This window comes from Anastrepha ludens, chromosome 6 (assembly GCF_028408465.1).
Source record: "Anastrepha ludens isolate Willacy chromosome 6, idAnaLude1.1, whole genome shotgun sequence".
NCBI lineage: Eukaryota > Metazoa > Arthropoda > Insecta > Diptera > Tephritidae > Anastrepha > Anastrepha ludens.
Window position 1 is genome coordinate 20,912,214 of NC_071502.1, and position 16,793 is coordinate 20,929,006.

General features: G+C 36.2%; 1 protein-coding gene across 9 annotated transcripts in view; it reads left to right on the top strand.

Annotated features, from left to right (window-relative positions):
- Positions 1 to 16,793, top strand: part of LOC128868364 (serine/threonine-protein kinase N) — a 165,100-nt gene that overhangs the window by 131,464 nt on the left and 16,843 nt on the right. For 6 of the 9 annotated variants that reach the window (XM_054110369.1, XM_054110368.1, XM_054110367.1 and 3 more), the window contains one exon: positions 3,916 to 4,674. The exons of 2 other annotated variants lie outside the window; for them this stretch is intronic. In XM_054110369.1, the coding sequence (XP_053966344.1) occupies positions 3,916 to 4,674 (759 nt within the window). The remainder of the gene's footprint in view (positions 1 to 3,915; positions 4,675 to 16,793) is intronic. One more of the 9 variants, XM_054110366.1, reaches the window with a different exon arrangement.

The following is a 16,793-nucleotide window of genomic DNA, read 5'->3' on the forward strand; positions in this document are numbered from 1 at the left end:
ATAGCTTTTAGTTGCATGCCTCATAAAAAAATTACCATTTCCCATTTGAGATCGGTCTTGTATTTGTATTTACCGCACTCATATTTCATGTAAAGTATATTCATAAAGGCAATCTTGAAAATCATGGTTAAACATTAGAAGGTTGTATAGATAATATCGGCACTATGCGCCCATGCCGCCCAACTAAAAATATAATAAATAAAAAATAAAAAGAAATAAAAAAATAAAATAAAAAATAAATAAATAAATATAAAAAACTAGTAAAAATAAATATAAAGACCTAAACAAAACAAAAAAAAAAAAAAATTATAAATATAAAAACAAAAAAAAAATTAATAAGTGAATTAAAAAAAAAAAAACATAAATAATATATATACAAACAAAACCAAAAACCATAAATAAATATAAAAAGCCAAACAAAAAACGAAATAAATAAATAATTAATATAAAACAAAATAAATAGATATTTATTATAAAAAAAATAAATAAATATTTATTATAAAAAAAAAATAAATAAATATTTATTATAAAAAAAAAAAAATAAATGAATATAAAAAAAAGGGAAAAATAAGAACCAAAAAAAAACAAATATTAAAAAAAAAAACAACCAAGGAACAGCCTGCCTCCTGATAACAGGATGCTTAAGGGCAACACCTACTAAGGCTCTAAATACGTTGCTTCACTTGTTCATTATCGATCTGGCTGGCAAAGCGATTACAGCGAAAGCAGCGACACGCATGAATGCTATATCGAAATGGAATAAGTATCTTGGCCATTCAGCCATGCTGAACAGGAACACTGTTATCTCTTCCGACATAGACTATCATGAAAGTCTTCCATCCCCACCCTTGCTATTCTCCTGTTTACTCCCAACTAGGGAAGAATGGAAGACAAATCTTACCGAAATCGATAACCCTCTGATTATATATACAGATGGTTCAAACGAGACGGTAAAGTGGGATTTGGAATCTTTTCCAATTCCCGTCACATCAATCTATTATTTAGATTACCCGACTACTGTAGTGTATTCCAAGCGGAAGTATGCGCTATCTGGTATGCTGCGAAAACTATCTTAGAAAAGAGAATATCACTAGAGGATATCCGCTTTTTCACTGACAGTCAAGCGGCCGTTCGAGCACTCAGCTCCTCTTATACCCACTCAGATGTGGTTCGATCCTGTCTCTTATCTCTTAACGAGATAAGTGTTCAGAATTCTGTCCAAGTTATCTGGATACCGGGTCACAGTGGATTCGAAGGTAACTGCAAAGCTGATAAGCTCGCGAGAGCTGGAGCTGCGCAATCAAATGTTAGGAACTTACCCACAATCCACATTCCGCTCTCAACATGTAAAATGATCATTGATCGAGAATTTCACGGCATTGCTGATCGGGGGTGGCGAGTGGAAACGACTTGCGTTACGACCAGACAAATCTGGCCATCCTACAATCTGAAACAGACAAAAACCCTTATAAGTCTTTCGAAACACGAACTAAGGCATATAATATCTCTTATCACCGGCCACTGCCTTTTGGGCACTCACGCACGTCGGCTCGGGGCTCCTCAAAACGACCTGTGCAGATACTGCGAGGACGAAGATGAGGAAGTATTGAGCAGGCATTTGCTGTGCAGTTGTCCCGGTCTAGCCAGAAGTCGACGCGCTCTTCTAGGCTCTCCAACAATTGACAATCTTTCAGTAGTCTCGAACCTGAAAATCGAATCTCTCATTAAATTCTCTAAACGAATTAATATTTTGGACCAAAATCTATAATAAAAATCTAGGTTAGGTGGGGAAATCATACAATATAATGAGCTCTAGAGCAACACAACGGACCCAACTTGCGGTCTATGTGGCACTCCGATGCGGGGTCACCCTTAAACCAACCAACCAACCAATATATTTACAGCACTAGCTACCAGGGCTATCGGCTAAAACATAAATAATAAATATAAAAACAAAAAGAAAAAAAATATATATAAATAAAAAGAACAAAAAAAAAAAAAACATAATAAATAACTATAAAAAGCAAAAGAAAAAAATAAATAAATTAAAAAAATATATATATATATAAATATAAAATATAAAATTAAAAAACGTATAAAAAAAAAAAAATAATAGATAATAATAAAAACATAAAAAAATATAAAGAACAAAAAATAACTAAATAAATATAAAAAAAAGAAATAAATAAATATCATCATCATCATCATCAGGTAGCGATTACAGCTCAGGGTGAGCTTCAGCTTCAGCCTCATCCATCTGTGCTCTGTGAGAAAAGACAGGTGACAATCTATTGGGTACCAGGGCAGAAGATACTGCATTGCCAAAATAATACTACGAACTCGTAACACGAAAACAGCCAAATCAATTTTATCACTCCCAAGGAAGGAATGTAAAGTATTGGTTGGAGTACTGACTGGACATTGCTTCACTCCATATCACGCTGCTGAAATGGGATTGGTCCACGCAAGGACGCGTACAACTTATACGAAGAAGAAAGGGGTACGTTAGAACACCTAATACGGTATACTGGGATCGGTATACTTTTCAACTCTGAAGGATATAGCCGACAAAAGTTTAAACTGTTTATTAAAACTCACCAAGGCCTGTTTCACGCACTATGCTTAACACGACTCCAACAACACTGGCAACACTACGGAGCATTGTGGTCTATGTGATGAGATCTATTCATATCATCCGGATATATCTAACCTAATCTAACCTTAAACGACATTTACTGAAAGTCCATAACCACTTATCAAATCTCTTGGGTGTGCAGGTAACATTTCTCTGATCTGGTTTTCAGGACATAGGAGCGTTAGAGTGGTGATTCATCCAGAATCCAACTAGCGCTTCCGCACCATTTTGTTCATAGGAGCATAGAGGGAAATGAAATTGCTGATGAACTTGCCAGGAAGGGCTCTGAACTGGTCTCACAGACCCCCTACCCGATTATCGGTATCCCCCTGACAGTTGTTAAAGGGAAATTGCACAAATTATTTGTCAGGAAAGCGCAAAAAAGATGGAGCTTCATTTCTTCATGTGCTATTTCGAAAACCCTTTGGCCCCAGTACAATACACGAAGAGCTCAGAAAGTTCTTTGGACTCCTCGCCATTCAATTTCCAAACTCGTAGCTGTGTTTACTGGCCACTGAACGAGCGGCACACACGCGAAAAAGTTAGGGTTACTATTTAACCCTCATTGCAGAAGCTGTGGGGGCCTTGCAGAGAGAGACTGTTGAGCACTTTCTTTGTAAATGTCCGGGTTTGGCAGCTAGACGATTAAGGTCACTTGGTGCTCCTTCTTCGACAGTCTGGGGCAGTGCGCCAACCTAAATCCCAACACTCTTTTTCATTACATCAACAGCTCTAGCTGGCTGTAGAGCCCGACCAGCGCTCTTTGCAAATGAAGAGCTTCAACTGCCTTGTGTGACCCGCGTTACTCTGGCACAATTGGAAATTTGTTGAACCGTGAGATCCTAACAACATTAGGCCGATTATTCTTTAAAAGCTTTTTCCTTGCTCAGTTGCGACCTAAACTTTTTTCTAGATATGTTTTGTTGAAAGAACTAATGGTACTCAAATCCTTTTTAAAGAGCATTGGGTAGGGAGCTGCGTGCGTCCTGGTGGGGCTGTCACTCTCAATAGAAACAAGGCGTATAATATCTAAACAACCTTCTACAGTTGAAACATGATTAGTAGTCTCCTTAGCTATTTATTTTATTTATATGTATTTGTATATACTTTTTATTTAAATTCTTCTTCTACGTACAACGAACCTATGTTCGTATGCTTGTAAATCTAAATTATGATTGAACTCGTCTATCGTCTACTTGTAATCGATCTCCTCATGCATTTCGTTCCCATTATCGTTTTGTGTTTGCGAAATTGTTCTCTTTTTTGTTAATCGACGACAGTTACAGAGCGCATTGCGTGAATTCGATTTTCTGAATCAAATGGACTCACAACCCAATACGCTACAACGGCCTGCCCACCAATTCAATCGCCAACAACAACAACAGCAGCCACTGCCGCAACAACAGAAGCCACAACAACAGCCATTGCAACAGCAATACATTGCATCGGCTGCACAACAAATACTTCAGCCATATCATACACCACTGCCCACTCAACATCCAACGCCTTTGCATCAGTACCAACCACAGCAGCCACTACAGTCGCAATCTCAGTCACTGCTGCCCGTTGGTGGTGGTGGCCAGAGTCGTCAAGAAGGTTCAATGCCGACAACGCCGGAACTCAGTAACAGTCAAATGGCAGCACCGAATTTCGTTAGCGCTACAGCAACAAACAACAACAGTAAATACAAGGTGCCTCATGTGGCACGTCAAACTAGTCAAAGTAGTTTCAGAAATCAGCAACAAAACTACAACAACAACAATAATAGCAATAGCAATGTAAATGCAACGTTGAGTGTTGCCGGCACGGGTGGTATGGCCAATATGTACCATCGTCCGGTGTTGGCCATGCCGCCAGTGGTGTTGATGGGCGGTGAATTGGGAGCCAATGATTTGGTGACCAGCCCGATAATTGAGATGCCGCCATCACCAGCGCCAAGTGCAATGCCGATTGTGGAGTATCCCGATGACGATGAGTATGCGCAGGACGTTTCAGCGACAAGTTACAGCACCGGCGTCGGTGATCGTTTCTGTGTTGAGGTTAGGATTAAAATTTTTTGTGTTTTTTATGTTTACTTGTTTTCTTGCACATTTTATGTTTAATAGTTAATAGTTTACATATGTTTTATGTGGAATATGTACGCATTAGGGTGAACCACTGTCCATACAGAAACAAATCTGTACTGGTTTTCCATGGGAACTGTAAAATTTATTATATTTTAAGACATCCGCTAAAATATATCGAAAAAATATTAGGATTTGCGTGAGCTGAATCGACTTGAAAGGGCCCTTAAAAATTTAGTTTTTTCTAAGTTAAATTTTTTTTATTAAATTTTTTTTATTTAAAATTTTTTTTGATTTAAAATTTTTTTTTATTAACATTTTTTTTTTAATATACATACATATGTATATTTTGTTTTATACATTTTTTTTTTATTAAAATTTTTTTTTGTTTTTATTTAAAGTTTTGTTTTTTTATTTACAATAAATTTTTGTTTTTTTAATTTTTTTTTTATTTAAATTTTTGTATATAATTTTTTTTTTATTTAAAATTTTTTTTGTTCACTCCTCTGGAGCACAGGGCTTCGACAAGTCTCAATCTTGCGTTGGTTTCGTTTATCTATTTTGATTTCTGACAGGGTAGGTGATTAGTCCCTGCCGCTAGCAGTTGTAAGTAGTGGGAATGCCCACCTGTTGCTGCTTAGGAACAACGCCTTCTTACTGCTTGGAGCGCCATCTGTGTTTCACATTTTTCGGCCACAAGGATCGCACAGATGGTTGAGGACTTCGCTTTTTATTTTCTTTTTTTTTGGTGTTAGAAACAGGGAAAGTAGATAAATTTGGAAAAGTTACATACTTCCACAAATAAATATCCAAAGATGTGATATCACACGATCTCGGCTGCCAATGCACTGGTCCGAGACAAGAGATAAATTACTCAGCGAAACGACGACGTAGAAAATTCATTGTTTCACGGGCTGTAAGGCAAGTAGCGTCGTCTTGTTGGATTGTTGTACTGGAATGTTGTGGAGATCACGGGCTTCAATTTTAAGGATAAAAAATCGTTTATCATAGTACAACAGCGTTCGCAATTCACTGTTACATTGGCGCCAGCCTCGTCTTTGAAGAAATATGGGCCGACGATTTCTCCAGCCCATAGGTCGCATGGAATGGAAGTAATGGCTGTTTCAAATACGGCAATTGACGTAGCCATTAAGACAAAACTGGGGCTCATCGCTGAACAAAATTCGGGTCCCAAAATGCGGATCTTCGGCGAGTTTTTCAAAAGCCTAACGAGTAAATTTATGACGCTTTAGAAGATTGGTCGGCTTCAAGCCCTAAACTAGCTGTATTTTTTACGCTTTAAAACCAAGATCTGTTGTGAGTATCTATGAGATCAAGCGTAATGCCATTAGATAGGCCAAGTTGTTGAGATCGGCGCTGAATCGATTCTCCCAGCTCTTCGGCAAAACTCTCATTTACAACCGCAATATTCTCTTCACTTCGTGCTTTACGTGGTCTAATCGGTTGAGTATCATCGAATAATGCAAAATTATTCCCAATTTTGCTGATGGTTTGCCAAATAGTGCGTTCGGTAGGATGGTTACGTACACCATAAGTTGGCCTGAGCTCGCGATGAAAACTTTTCACAGAGTGTCGATTTTCGTAATACATTTGTACAATTCGTATACCTTGTTGAGGTGCAAGTCTTTCCATGAGGAAATTTCTGTGAATACTGTAAAAATTGTGTATTTAACTTGACAGTAGTCAGGCGTGATTTGTCGAAAAAACCTTATTGGAAAAAGTACTTCCAATCTAAATACGTGTCCATTACCTACCAGACCCCAGGGATTAAAAATTATTTTTATTTTGTTGTTCTGTGTTATCTTAGGCAGTGTTAGTTTATTTAAATTTAAAAAAATGTATTTTAAAAGTGGGTTAATTTCAATCGGTCCAGCGCATGTAAAACTGCATATTATTCTGAAATATTTTAGCGAAAGACTTAAAATATAATGAATTTTTTTATACCGCTGGGAAAAATGGACTTTTGTTTTTTTGGTGTGTCACCCTAATGTACACATATTTGTTTAATATTAGGTGGCATCGTCTATAGATAAGTTGGAACAGTTGCCATGCATGTTGTTCTTCAAGTTTCAAATGCAACACTGCAACATTAAAATTATCTTAAACAAATTCTACTTTACGCTGAGCTTTAAAACATTACTAATTCTAAATTCTAATTCTAAACATATTTAAACTATTAACTTTTTACGTGCTTTTGTTTTTGTTAAAAATCTCACTTATTAATTTAATTTATTATTTATTTTTTTAAGTTCATGTTTTCCCACCCGTTTTAAACTGTCCAAATCACAGACTGTTGTGTGAATTTCTCTACAGTCTCTATTGCGTTTAGATTTATCGAAAACAAGAATTACAAGTGGTCGATTCATAATCATCAACCAAGTCCAAGCGCACACTGTTGTTTTTTTTTTTCGTTTATTGCACCTTAGAGAATATTTTCATATGTAAATAATGTAAAAAACAACCATCTCACTTTTGTTGTATTGTAAATAATTTCGTTAGTTTTTCGTTTGTTGTGGCTAAGTAATTTTTTCGTCCATGAAAGCCAGGTGACACCACACATTCCGCACATAAGTTTGTGATTTCATCTCTTGATTCCTCGTAACCACATCTATACTTAGCGTCCTAACTTCCTTAATTGTTGCGTAAATTGTTCGAATACTTGAAATAACCTGCACTTCCGTAAACCTTACAAATCACACGCCAGCCAGCGCTACTACTTTCACACCATTTAATCCCAAAAATACTCGCATTTACATAAAAAGGTTTTGTTAATATTTGCAGATTTGTAGAACTTGCATTTTAACTCATTTTAACTGTATTTTTATGACGAAATAGTGACAAATGCATTTATTGAATTTTTAAGATGTAAGCAAAAAGCGTTTTTTTTTAAATCTGGGTATATTCGCAACATAAAACAAAAAAAAAAAATCATGTTTACCAAAGTGTTTAAAATATCTCAAAATGTTCGGAAACGTGTCCCACTTTACGGTCTAGATAAAAGGTTGTTGCGATTGCTAAAATATTTGCACGATTGTCAGTTAGCCAACCGAAAAATCAAATCCCCATAAAAAGTTCCCTTTTTACCGCTAATGAAAGTTTATCGTTAACCGCATAACAAATGGATTACTCGTATTTTAACACAAGCCCATAGAACTTGAATTAGCTGGGTTCCATTAAAAAATTTATTTGTTAAAGGTCTATGACAAAGAGTCGCGAACTGTTGCAAAATAAAGGTGGTTAGCGGTAGTCAGAGGCCTGAAAAAATGATGGTTTTCAATATATTTTTTTTTTTGCAAGTTAAACATAGCATTAAAACGTTTCGGCTTGACTTTAGCAAATTTCCAAAAAAAAAAAAAAAAAAAATATTTAATAATAATTGTAAAATTTATCGCTGTTTGTGTGGAGCCTGTTTCTCCAGAAGTCCCTTGCAGTGATCATCACAAGTTCTTGGAGATTCATTCAAAATCAATCGGACAAGAGAAATTAGTTTTATTAATGGATTATCTTGTGCCGGATCGAAGTTTTTTTTTGTGTTAAAAATTAACAATATGGCGGTCTCATTTCATTTTTCAGATTTTCGTGAAAAAACCGACAATTGTTTAAAAAAATCGAAATTTTTGAAAAAAAAAAAATCCGAGTTTTTTAGGTTTTTCAAAAGCAGTATGAATTTTATTGAAATCTACCAAGCGGTTTTTAAGTTACAGTGATTACCAGCTCAAAAAACACAGTTTTGAGAAAAACGCATTTAAGAGGGTATTCTGGTCTAGACGCGTTAATTTTAGGTATTTTTAAAACTAATATAAAAAAAATTTAAAACATTTTTACTATCTATTTTTTTATGGTTTTTATTAATGATGGAAAAATATAAAAAAAATTAACAAAAAAATAAAAAAAATCATGGAATTACAGGCCGGCGGAGTGGGGGCTACATAAAAAACGGTGCTCCATGGTTGACATGATTCCAACCCTTGTAGTGATCTAAAACAAACAAATTCAAAAAAGTCTTCTGTAGTTAGGATATCGCTATCGGATTACGCCAAATCAAAGAAAAATAATCACAAAATGGCGTCAACTTGAAAAAAAAAAAACATTTTTTTTACCCTCTTTTTTTTACCTTTTCAAATTTTTTAAAAATACTTCTAACTTAAATTTTTCAAAATCCGAGGCAGGCGCGATAATAAAAAATTCGTATCAATCTTCAAAGCGATCGGTCAAGCAGAACTTGATATATCATGACGATCATCTCAAAAAAAGTAGTTTTGAGCAAATCGCGTTTGAAGTTTGAGCCACAATTCCAATAGAATAACTTAGATCATAATATTTACTACTCGCTCTGGATTAATCGGCGATATATTTCCAGGTACATATATACATATTATAGAAGAACTATAAAGTATATATATACAATATATATATATGTATAGAATAAATAAAGATTGTGTGGGATACAAAAGATTTTCTGGAAAGAACGAGTCCTCAAGTCGTCCGGTAACATCTACGGTTCATTGTGCGCCTCGCTTCACTCGGCCGGCTTAGACGCCACGTCACAAAATCCGCTGTATCTCCGAAAATAATTCGAATATAGATAAATCCATTGAAGGGCCTATTTTTGAAGGTCTAAACTTTGAAAATATGCAAAAAAAGCTCGATTTTTTCAAATTTGTAGGCCAGAATACCCCCTTAAAGTTTTGCTACTTACACTGTGTGATCTATTCCTGGGCCATATAATAGTTCTTCAGCCATCATAGCAGGCTCCAAAATATCGATTTGCTGTTGTGTTATCGTTAGCGCGCTTATCGAACGCTCCGGAGTGCCCGAACGCCCTTTGTTAATTGTTGAATAACTCGAAAAGTATTTGTGGGATTCACTTAAATTTTCACACAATAATTTTAAGATATTTGATTCTTTAAGGAAATTCAAAAAGAAAAAAAAATCCAATTTTTTGAAAATTTTGACTACCCCTAACCCCTTAAGAAAACTAAAATTTTGTTTAGTCAAAGTTTGGTTTTTTGATTTTTTTGTTGTTTTTTGAAAATAACTATAATCACTATTTTTAGTCAAAATATGGCGCTTAAAAATTATACGTATGAGAGAAATGACATCATTTAAATGTCCTCCATGAGCAGTCATTTTCGCCGCACTCATTTCAAAAGCTTGTGACGTCATGCGCATAAAAGGGTGAATTTCCTATCACACACCTGATTTTAGTGTTATTTGTTTTTTTTTTTTTTGCTAGGCATTATGAAATATTTTGTTCGGATTTTTAAAAACGTGTCATAATTAAAAAAAGACCGGTACAGCGACAGCCAAGTGTCACTTAAGGAGTGGCCGCCGTATAGGTAGGCGCGGGATTAGTGTGTGCTGAAAATACTTACAGCAAACAAAGTAATAGAACAAAAGGTTTACTATGAAAACCGTTCAAATTTGTGGTTTAAATGCATTGTCGTTAGTTTGCTGGATGAACTTCAAAACTAAAGCAATAAAAAATTGGAGAATTCACATCGAAAGTTTTCAGTTTACCTCCCTAAGTAAAGGTAAGTAAGTAGGGTGGTTGTGGTAATGACACACTTAGTCTTGTCGTAGATCCATTGTGTGATACCACTGGAACTTATCCTTACACTAAGGGTTCCATTTTAAACCGCCTGCGTTGGTGGTGAATGGGTCGCTGATGTTGACGTTGTGGAGCACTGCCAGTTCGGAGTTCGCGTAAACGGCCATATTTAGTCTCGTTTGATTGTGTCCAATGCCTTCTTGAAGTCGCCGAACAGCATAGCATGTAAAGCGGGGAGCGCCACTCAACTGATTGATCTACTGTGATGCGAAGAGTGTTTGGCTTGGTCAGTACAGCTTGCGTTTTGAGAGCGTAATCCAGTTTGTTCGTCCCTTAAGGAGAAATTGTACATATACAAGGTGAAGTCCAAAATAAACCAGACTGAGCTAAAATAGAAACGGCAGGAGCTTTGTTCTGATAACTTTGAGTTTATTTACTCAAAATAGCCCCCTCTGGCCTCGATACACTATTTTGCGCGATCTAAAATCGGATCGGAGTGTCCTTCAGGATGTCGGTACAAGCCTTTTGGATGGTCTCTACGGACGCAAAACCCTTTCCTTTCATGGCCAAATGCAATTTTCCGAATAGGTAGAAGTAACAGGGAGCCATATCAGGTGAACACGGTGAATGATTGATGGTTTAAATGCGATTTCTAGTCAAAGAATCAGGCCCAAGAGTGCAGCGTTGAGATGGTGCATTATCATGCAATAAGCGCCAGCTTCGTCCTTCTCGGTATTCATGGCGAATTCAACGAATGCGGTGCAACAAACGCTTCAAAACGCCAAGATAGAAAATTGCATTGACGGTTTGGCCCATGGGCACGAACTCTTTGAAACAATTCCCTTGGAATCGTAAAAACAAATGAGCATCGTCTTGACGCTTAATTTCAGGTTAATATTGGAAACACCTCGTTTCATCACCGGTTACAATGTTGTAAAGGAAGTTCTCGTCTTTTCTCGCCTCTTTAATAAGGTCTTTCGAATGTTGAATTCTGAGCAATTTTTGGTCCTCAGTTAATTTGCGCGGAATGAAACGTGCACAGGCCTTTCGTTTAAATGCGATAAATCGATGTTTTGAAGATATTCAACTCCGATTCCATGAATTTCAACGATGATTTCGGTTCATTTTTGATAAATTTACGAATAATTTCAAGGGAGTTTTTGGTAATTACTGGTTTTGGGCATACGGGCCGCCGTTCATTGCCATTTCTGTCCTCACAACCCTCTCTGAAACGTTCAAACCACTCATGAACTTTGGCACAAGATAGACAATCATCGCCACACATTTTTTTCATCAGTTCAAATGTTTCGGTAAACGTTTTACCTATTTTAAAATAAAATTTGATATTAGCTCTTTGTTCGAAACTCATTTCTATACCGATGACACTAACATCTGACACTTTAGACGCAATAACTTCGCTTCCACTGAACCGACTGTTACCAAGCTTTCAAGGAAGTCAGTTTTTGTTATGACGCCAGTCTTGTTTATTTTGGACTTCACCTTGTAAATATATATCGCCTTGAATTGTTTACACAGCATAAAAGATAAAAGAGGAGCTAGTAGCCATTTTTGTATACATTTCGAAAAAAAATTTTTTTTTGTATGTTTTTTGCAGCAAATGAGGGATAAGGTACTACCGAAGGATCTTTTAGGGCAGACTGATTTCTACCGTGGGAAAAGAATATAAGTTTTAGAAAAGCGTATATGAACTTCCAAAAATACCAATTGTTTGATGAAATTTGTAAAATTCATGCCATACCCCATTACCTGCATGCGACTTACTCTAAATACCATATCTGTGGCTGCTTGCTGGCAAAATCCTTCAAAATATTTTTAAGTTTGCTTTCAATTATCACTAAGTAAAACTGTACGTGTGTTTTTTCATTTTTAAATGATTTAAATTTACTGATTTAGGTGTTATAAAAAACTCAAAAGTGCTAATTTTTATTGCTCTTGTTTTTATATAACTTAATTTTTTTTTCTCAAATTTTGTATTTAACACAAACTGTAAATTACACCTACCGACAGTTTTGCGTAACACCACAAACTTCGATACATACATATGTAAATACGTATAAGTACACACACATATACACATATTTATTGTCAAGTACGTCACTGTTAAGGTCATAGCTACACCTACGCTTTGCCTGTTTTGAAATTTACGTTTGCGTGTTGGTGTTAAATGTTTTGTGACTGTTTAAAAATAAACGCAAAAAATATATTCCACAGCTAAGCAAACGTTTGAATCGCCTCCAATAGTAAACGCCACTTGAATATCCAGGTGTGAAAATATTTGATTTAAATTGTAAATCTCATATTCCAATGTCGAACGTCTTCAAATCTGCACTTGCTTTATAAATATGTACCTGTGTAGGTACTGCATACGGCCTGTGACGACAATGAATGAATCGACGACCTACAAGCAGTGGCGGCAATCGACAGCAGAAATGTCCAATTATTTTTGAAGCTTTTAGAGAGTTGTTGTTTTTTCATTTTTATTTGCTATTGATTTATTAAGAAAGTAATTTTTTTTTAATGAGAAAATTGTCAGCTTCTACATTTTGTTAGGCTTTTATTCTGTTTCTCTCGTCGTAGTCGTAGGTGGATTTCCTCCGCTTTTATCTCTTCGATTTACCTACGAGTATATTTTCTTTTCTCTTTTGCATCTTTAGATCTTCTAAAAATATTTTTGTGCACGTTGGTTTTGTGTGACACATTTAGATGTCGAAAAGAAGTCAAAATAGAGCTCAACCGCAATAATAATCGAAGAAACAGCAAAAAATTGAGCAGAACACAACATACAGTTGCTCACAAAATTAAATGTACTCTTGAACGTAAAAGGGGAAAATGGAAAAAATCGAATATTTCATGGTTGTAGTTGAAAATAAAAGGAAAATGACTTGCTGATGAAAATTTACCTTTAGTGAGCTCGCGGCAGACGAGTCACACATAACAGTGTTGTTCAAAACTAAATAGCCTATTATGGGGTTATATACAGTTAAAGAGGAAAGAAGCGAATTTTCTAGAATTTTTTCTGAGAAAACATTTAAATTTATTGATCTAAAAATTTTTACACATATTATGTTATCTTTTAACTGCATTTTAAGACTTAGCATTAGTAAAACTATTTATGTGGAAAGGAGCTACAGCTGATCTCTGGGAGCTCTTCTCAAAAAAGACGTTTTGCGATGACTATATCTCTGAACTGGATCCTATGAAATTAAAAAACCAAACAGATTCCGTTAAAGTAATGTTAAATCTAGTAATTAATCGAAGGAATAAGCAAAATAAGTTTTTTTGACAAAATGGGGGTCTCTAAAAAAAAACGATTTTTTACCAAAATGTCGGCCTTAATTGCTTATAAAAAAAAATATTTGTCGGTGAGACTAATCGGTTTAGTCGTTTTCGAACAATGTTGGTCCCCGTGATTAAGTTTGCCTTGTACTTTCAAACACTCTGAAACGCCTTTTCAATTTTTAATTTATTTTTTTGTTTTCTAATTACGAGTACTTTTTTCATAGTTCTGCTATTCAAGTCGGTACTTTCGATGTTGAGTTTCCCCAACTACTTGGATTCCAATCAAGCGATGGTGTTTGCCCGTCTTTGTCGAGAGTTACGATTTGGTTACCCTAAGAAGTTGTCGACTGCGTCATATCACTCGGTGAGAAATGTCTCGCGATATGGTATTGGTATCTGTCTATCATTTAGGTTAGGTTAGGTGAAGTGGCTGTATTTTGACGCACATAGGCCAGTTAGAGGCTCATTGTGATACTATCGGAACTATCCTATCCGTGCTCTACTTGGTCCTCTCTAAACCATTGTGTAGCTTTTAAAAAGTTGGCTATGCTAGCTAGTTAGAGATCTGCAATGTTGTCAAGAAAAGCGAGACCGAGCAATTTCAACCGTCTTCTACACAGAGCCATACACCCGCGTAGTTGATCGACTGTCACTTCTTCTTCTATATCCTTACAGCTTCTGCAATAGTCATTGGATGGTGCCCCTGATCTACTGGCATGTGTTTCTATCCTTTCTACTTAATTTAATTAAATTCCTTAAAGATTATTTTTTTCCATACGGGCCACGTTTGTCTACTGATAGCGTAGTTGTTTAACTGTCTCCAGTTTGAATTTGCAACAGTAATGGTGTGTCGTACATGTTGCCAAGGGCATAGGTATGTCACCGTGTCCTGACTAATTTGGGACGAGGAGCCCAATTCAGCTAACTCATCTGCCTTACAGTTACCTTTAATGTTACTGTGTCCTGGCACTGTCTTGGACGGGTGTTTACATGAGATGAGCGATTTCGGAGCTGCCTGACTATCGTAGTAAATGAAGATCTCGCTAACTGTGACTATGCAGTTATTTAACGCTAAAAGGCTTTCTGTGATTACCAAGATTATGGCTTGGAATACACTGCAATGATCAGGCAGGCGAAAAGATATATTGGTGCCTATAGTTTTCGAATATACACCACCTTCCCACCACTTGATCATACAGAGTTTGAACCTTACTTATATATACTGACGCCGTTTTCATTATTTATTTCACCATTTTCCCAGTCCCCTCTGGATGGAAAATGGATTGATTGAAGTTTGCGTTGCTTTGAGCGTCCCAGCAACACAGAGATTAGCCGCCCTTTGAATATTATCTAGCCTCTTGATTGATGTTTTACTATCAAGGATTGGCTACCAGACCAGAACTCCGTAGGTCATATTTGGTCTGACAGAGCTGTATGTAGCCAGTGAACTATTTTGGGGGCTAATACCTGTCTGGCATCAACTGAGCTGACCCAAAAGCCCGCCCTCAGCTAGCCAAAGGAACCCAAAAAACGCTTAAAGAAATCGCTTTACGGGTGCCCTGCTTAGCCTAGTCGGTGCATCAACTAACAATTTTACTAACTTCGACTTAGTTTTATGAAACTCACTTCGAACCAACGTATTTATTTATTAAAGTAGAAATGATCTGTGAAACTCCTCATCCATTATTGAATTAAGATTCAGTTAAGGAAACAAAAAGTGGAAGTTGAGTGACATGAGGAAAATTCTTTACAATCCTTGATATACAGCTTGCTTTGGACGATATTTCTTTTAGCGGCTGTAGCATGACTGTGAATATGACAATGTAACCCCGCACTCTTCTAGGCTAGGAGCATTTTTTCATGAATACTGCAGAAGTTGTATAGACGAGGAAGAGGAATAAACAGTAAAACACTTCCTCTGTAACTGTCCAACCTTAGCTCGGAGTAGAGTAGTAGTAGGAAAGTTGTTAGGAAATAACTGTTTTGACTCTCTCATGGAACTAGACGGTGTTGAGATAAAACTTACCTTAAGTTTCATAAGAGCATCTAAATGGTTCCATGATAAATAAACACTAAAGTTCCCGTGAGTGTTACACAGTGGTACCACAACGGACCTACTTGGTCTAAGGGAGTTGGCTATTCTAAACCCCAAAAACCTAACCCGTTGCCAGTGGTTTTGCTCTTTCCTATTTTGTGCTGTAGGTGCCATAAGCTATGCAGCTGCCTTTTTAGTAATAATTGATTTCATCAATTCAATGAACTAAGTGGATCTAAGTTGTAGGATTGAAAGGAGAGCTCTTAGTTTTTTTACCTCCCGTTAAAATTTATCTGTTGTTTTAGCTTTATGAATCGCAAAAAGTTCATCTAATTCATTTCTGCAGCTTCGGCAGTAGTCGTAAAATAGAAAATCTCTATACTTACAATATTAACCCATCGTACAGCGGTCCCGTTATTCTGCCGACTGCGAAGATGTTAGAAAAACGGTTAAGATGTACGAGTATTAGCGACTTGCGCTCAATTCCATCGACATTTGGTGGCCAGATTCGACTTGTAAGTTTCGCAGGCCGTCTGGTATGTATTTGCCGCTTTGAGGAAACCGATATAAGTCGTTTCTTATAAGAAGTTAGTGCGACGCGTACACTTTGGCAAGTGTTAAACTTGAATAATTATGCTTCTCTGCTCTCTAGTTAGTTAGTTGGCACCTCAATTCCCAGGGATGCTCTGTGGCCCGTGAGGTATACTACTGCTACAACAAAAACAACAAAGTTTGGGGTAGATTTCAGAACCAGTTTGCTCAAAACTCTTGGACGGAGTTATATACAGTTAGATGTCGAAAAGAAGCGAATTCTCCAGAATTTTTTCTGAGAAAACTTTTAAATTTATTGATCTAAAATTTTTACACATTTAACATATTTCTTTTAACTGTATTTTAAGACTTAGTATTAGTAAAAATATGTATGTGGAATGGAGCTACAGCTGATCTTCGGGAGCTCCTCTCAAAAAAGACGTTTTGCCGTGACCACTACTATATCGCGGAACTGGATGCTCTGAAATTAAAAAACCAAACAGATTTCGTTAAAGTAATGTTAAATCTAGTAATTAATGGAAGGAATAGCAAAACAAATTTTTTTTGACAAAATGGAGGTTTCTCAAAAAACATCGATTTTTGACCAAATGTCGGCCTTAAATTGTTTTAAAAAAAATATTTATCGGTGAGGAAAAA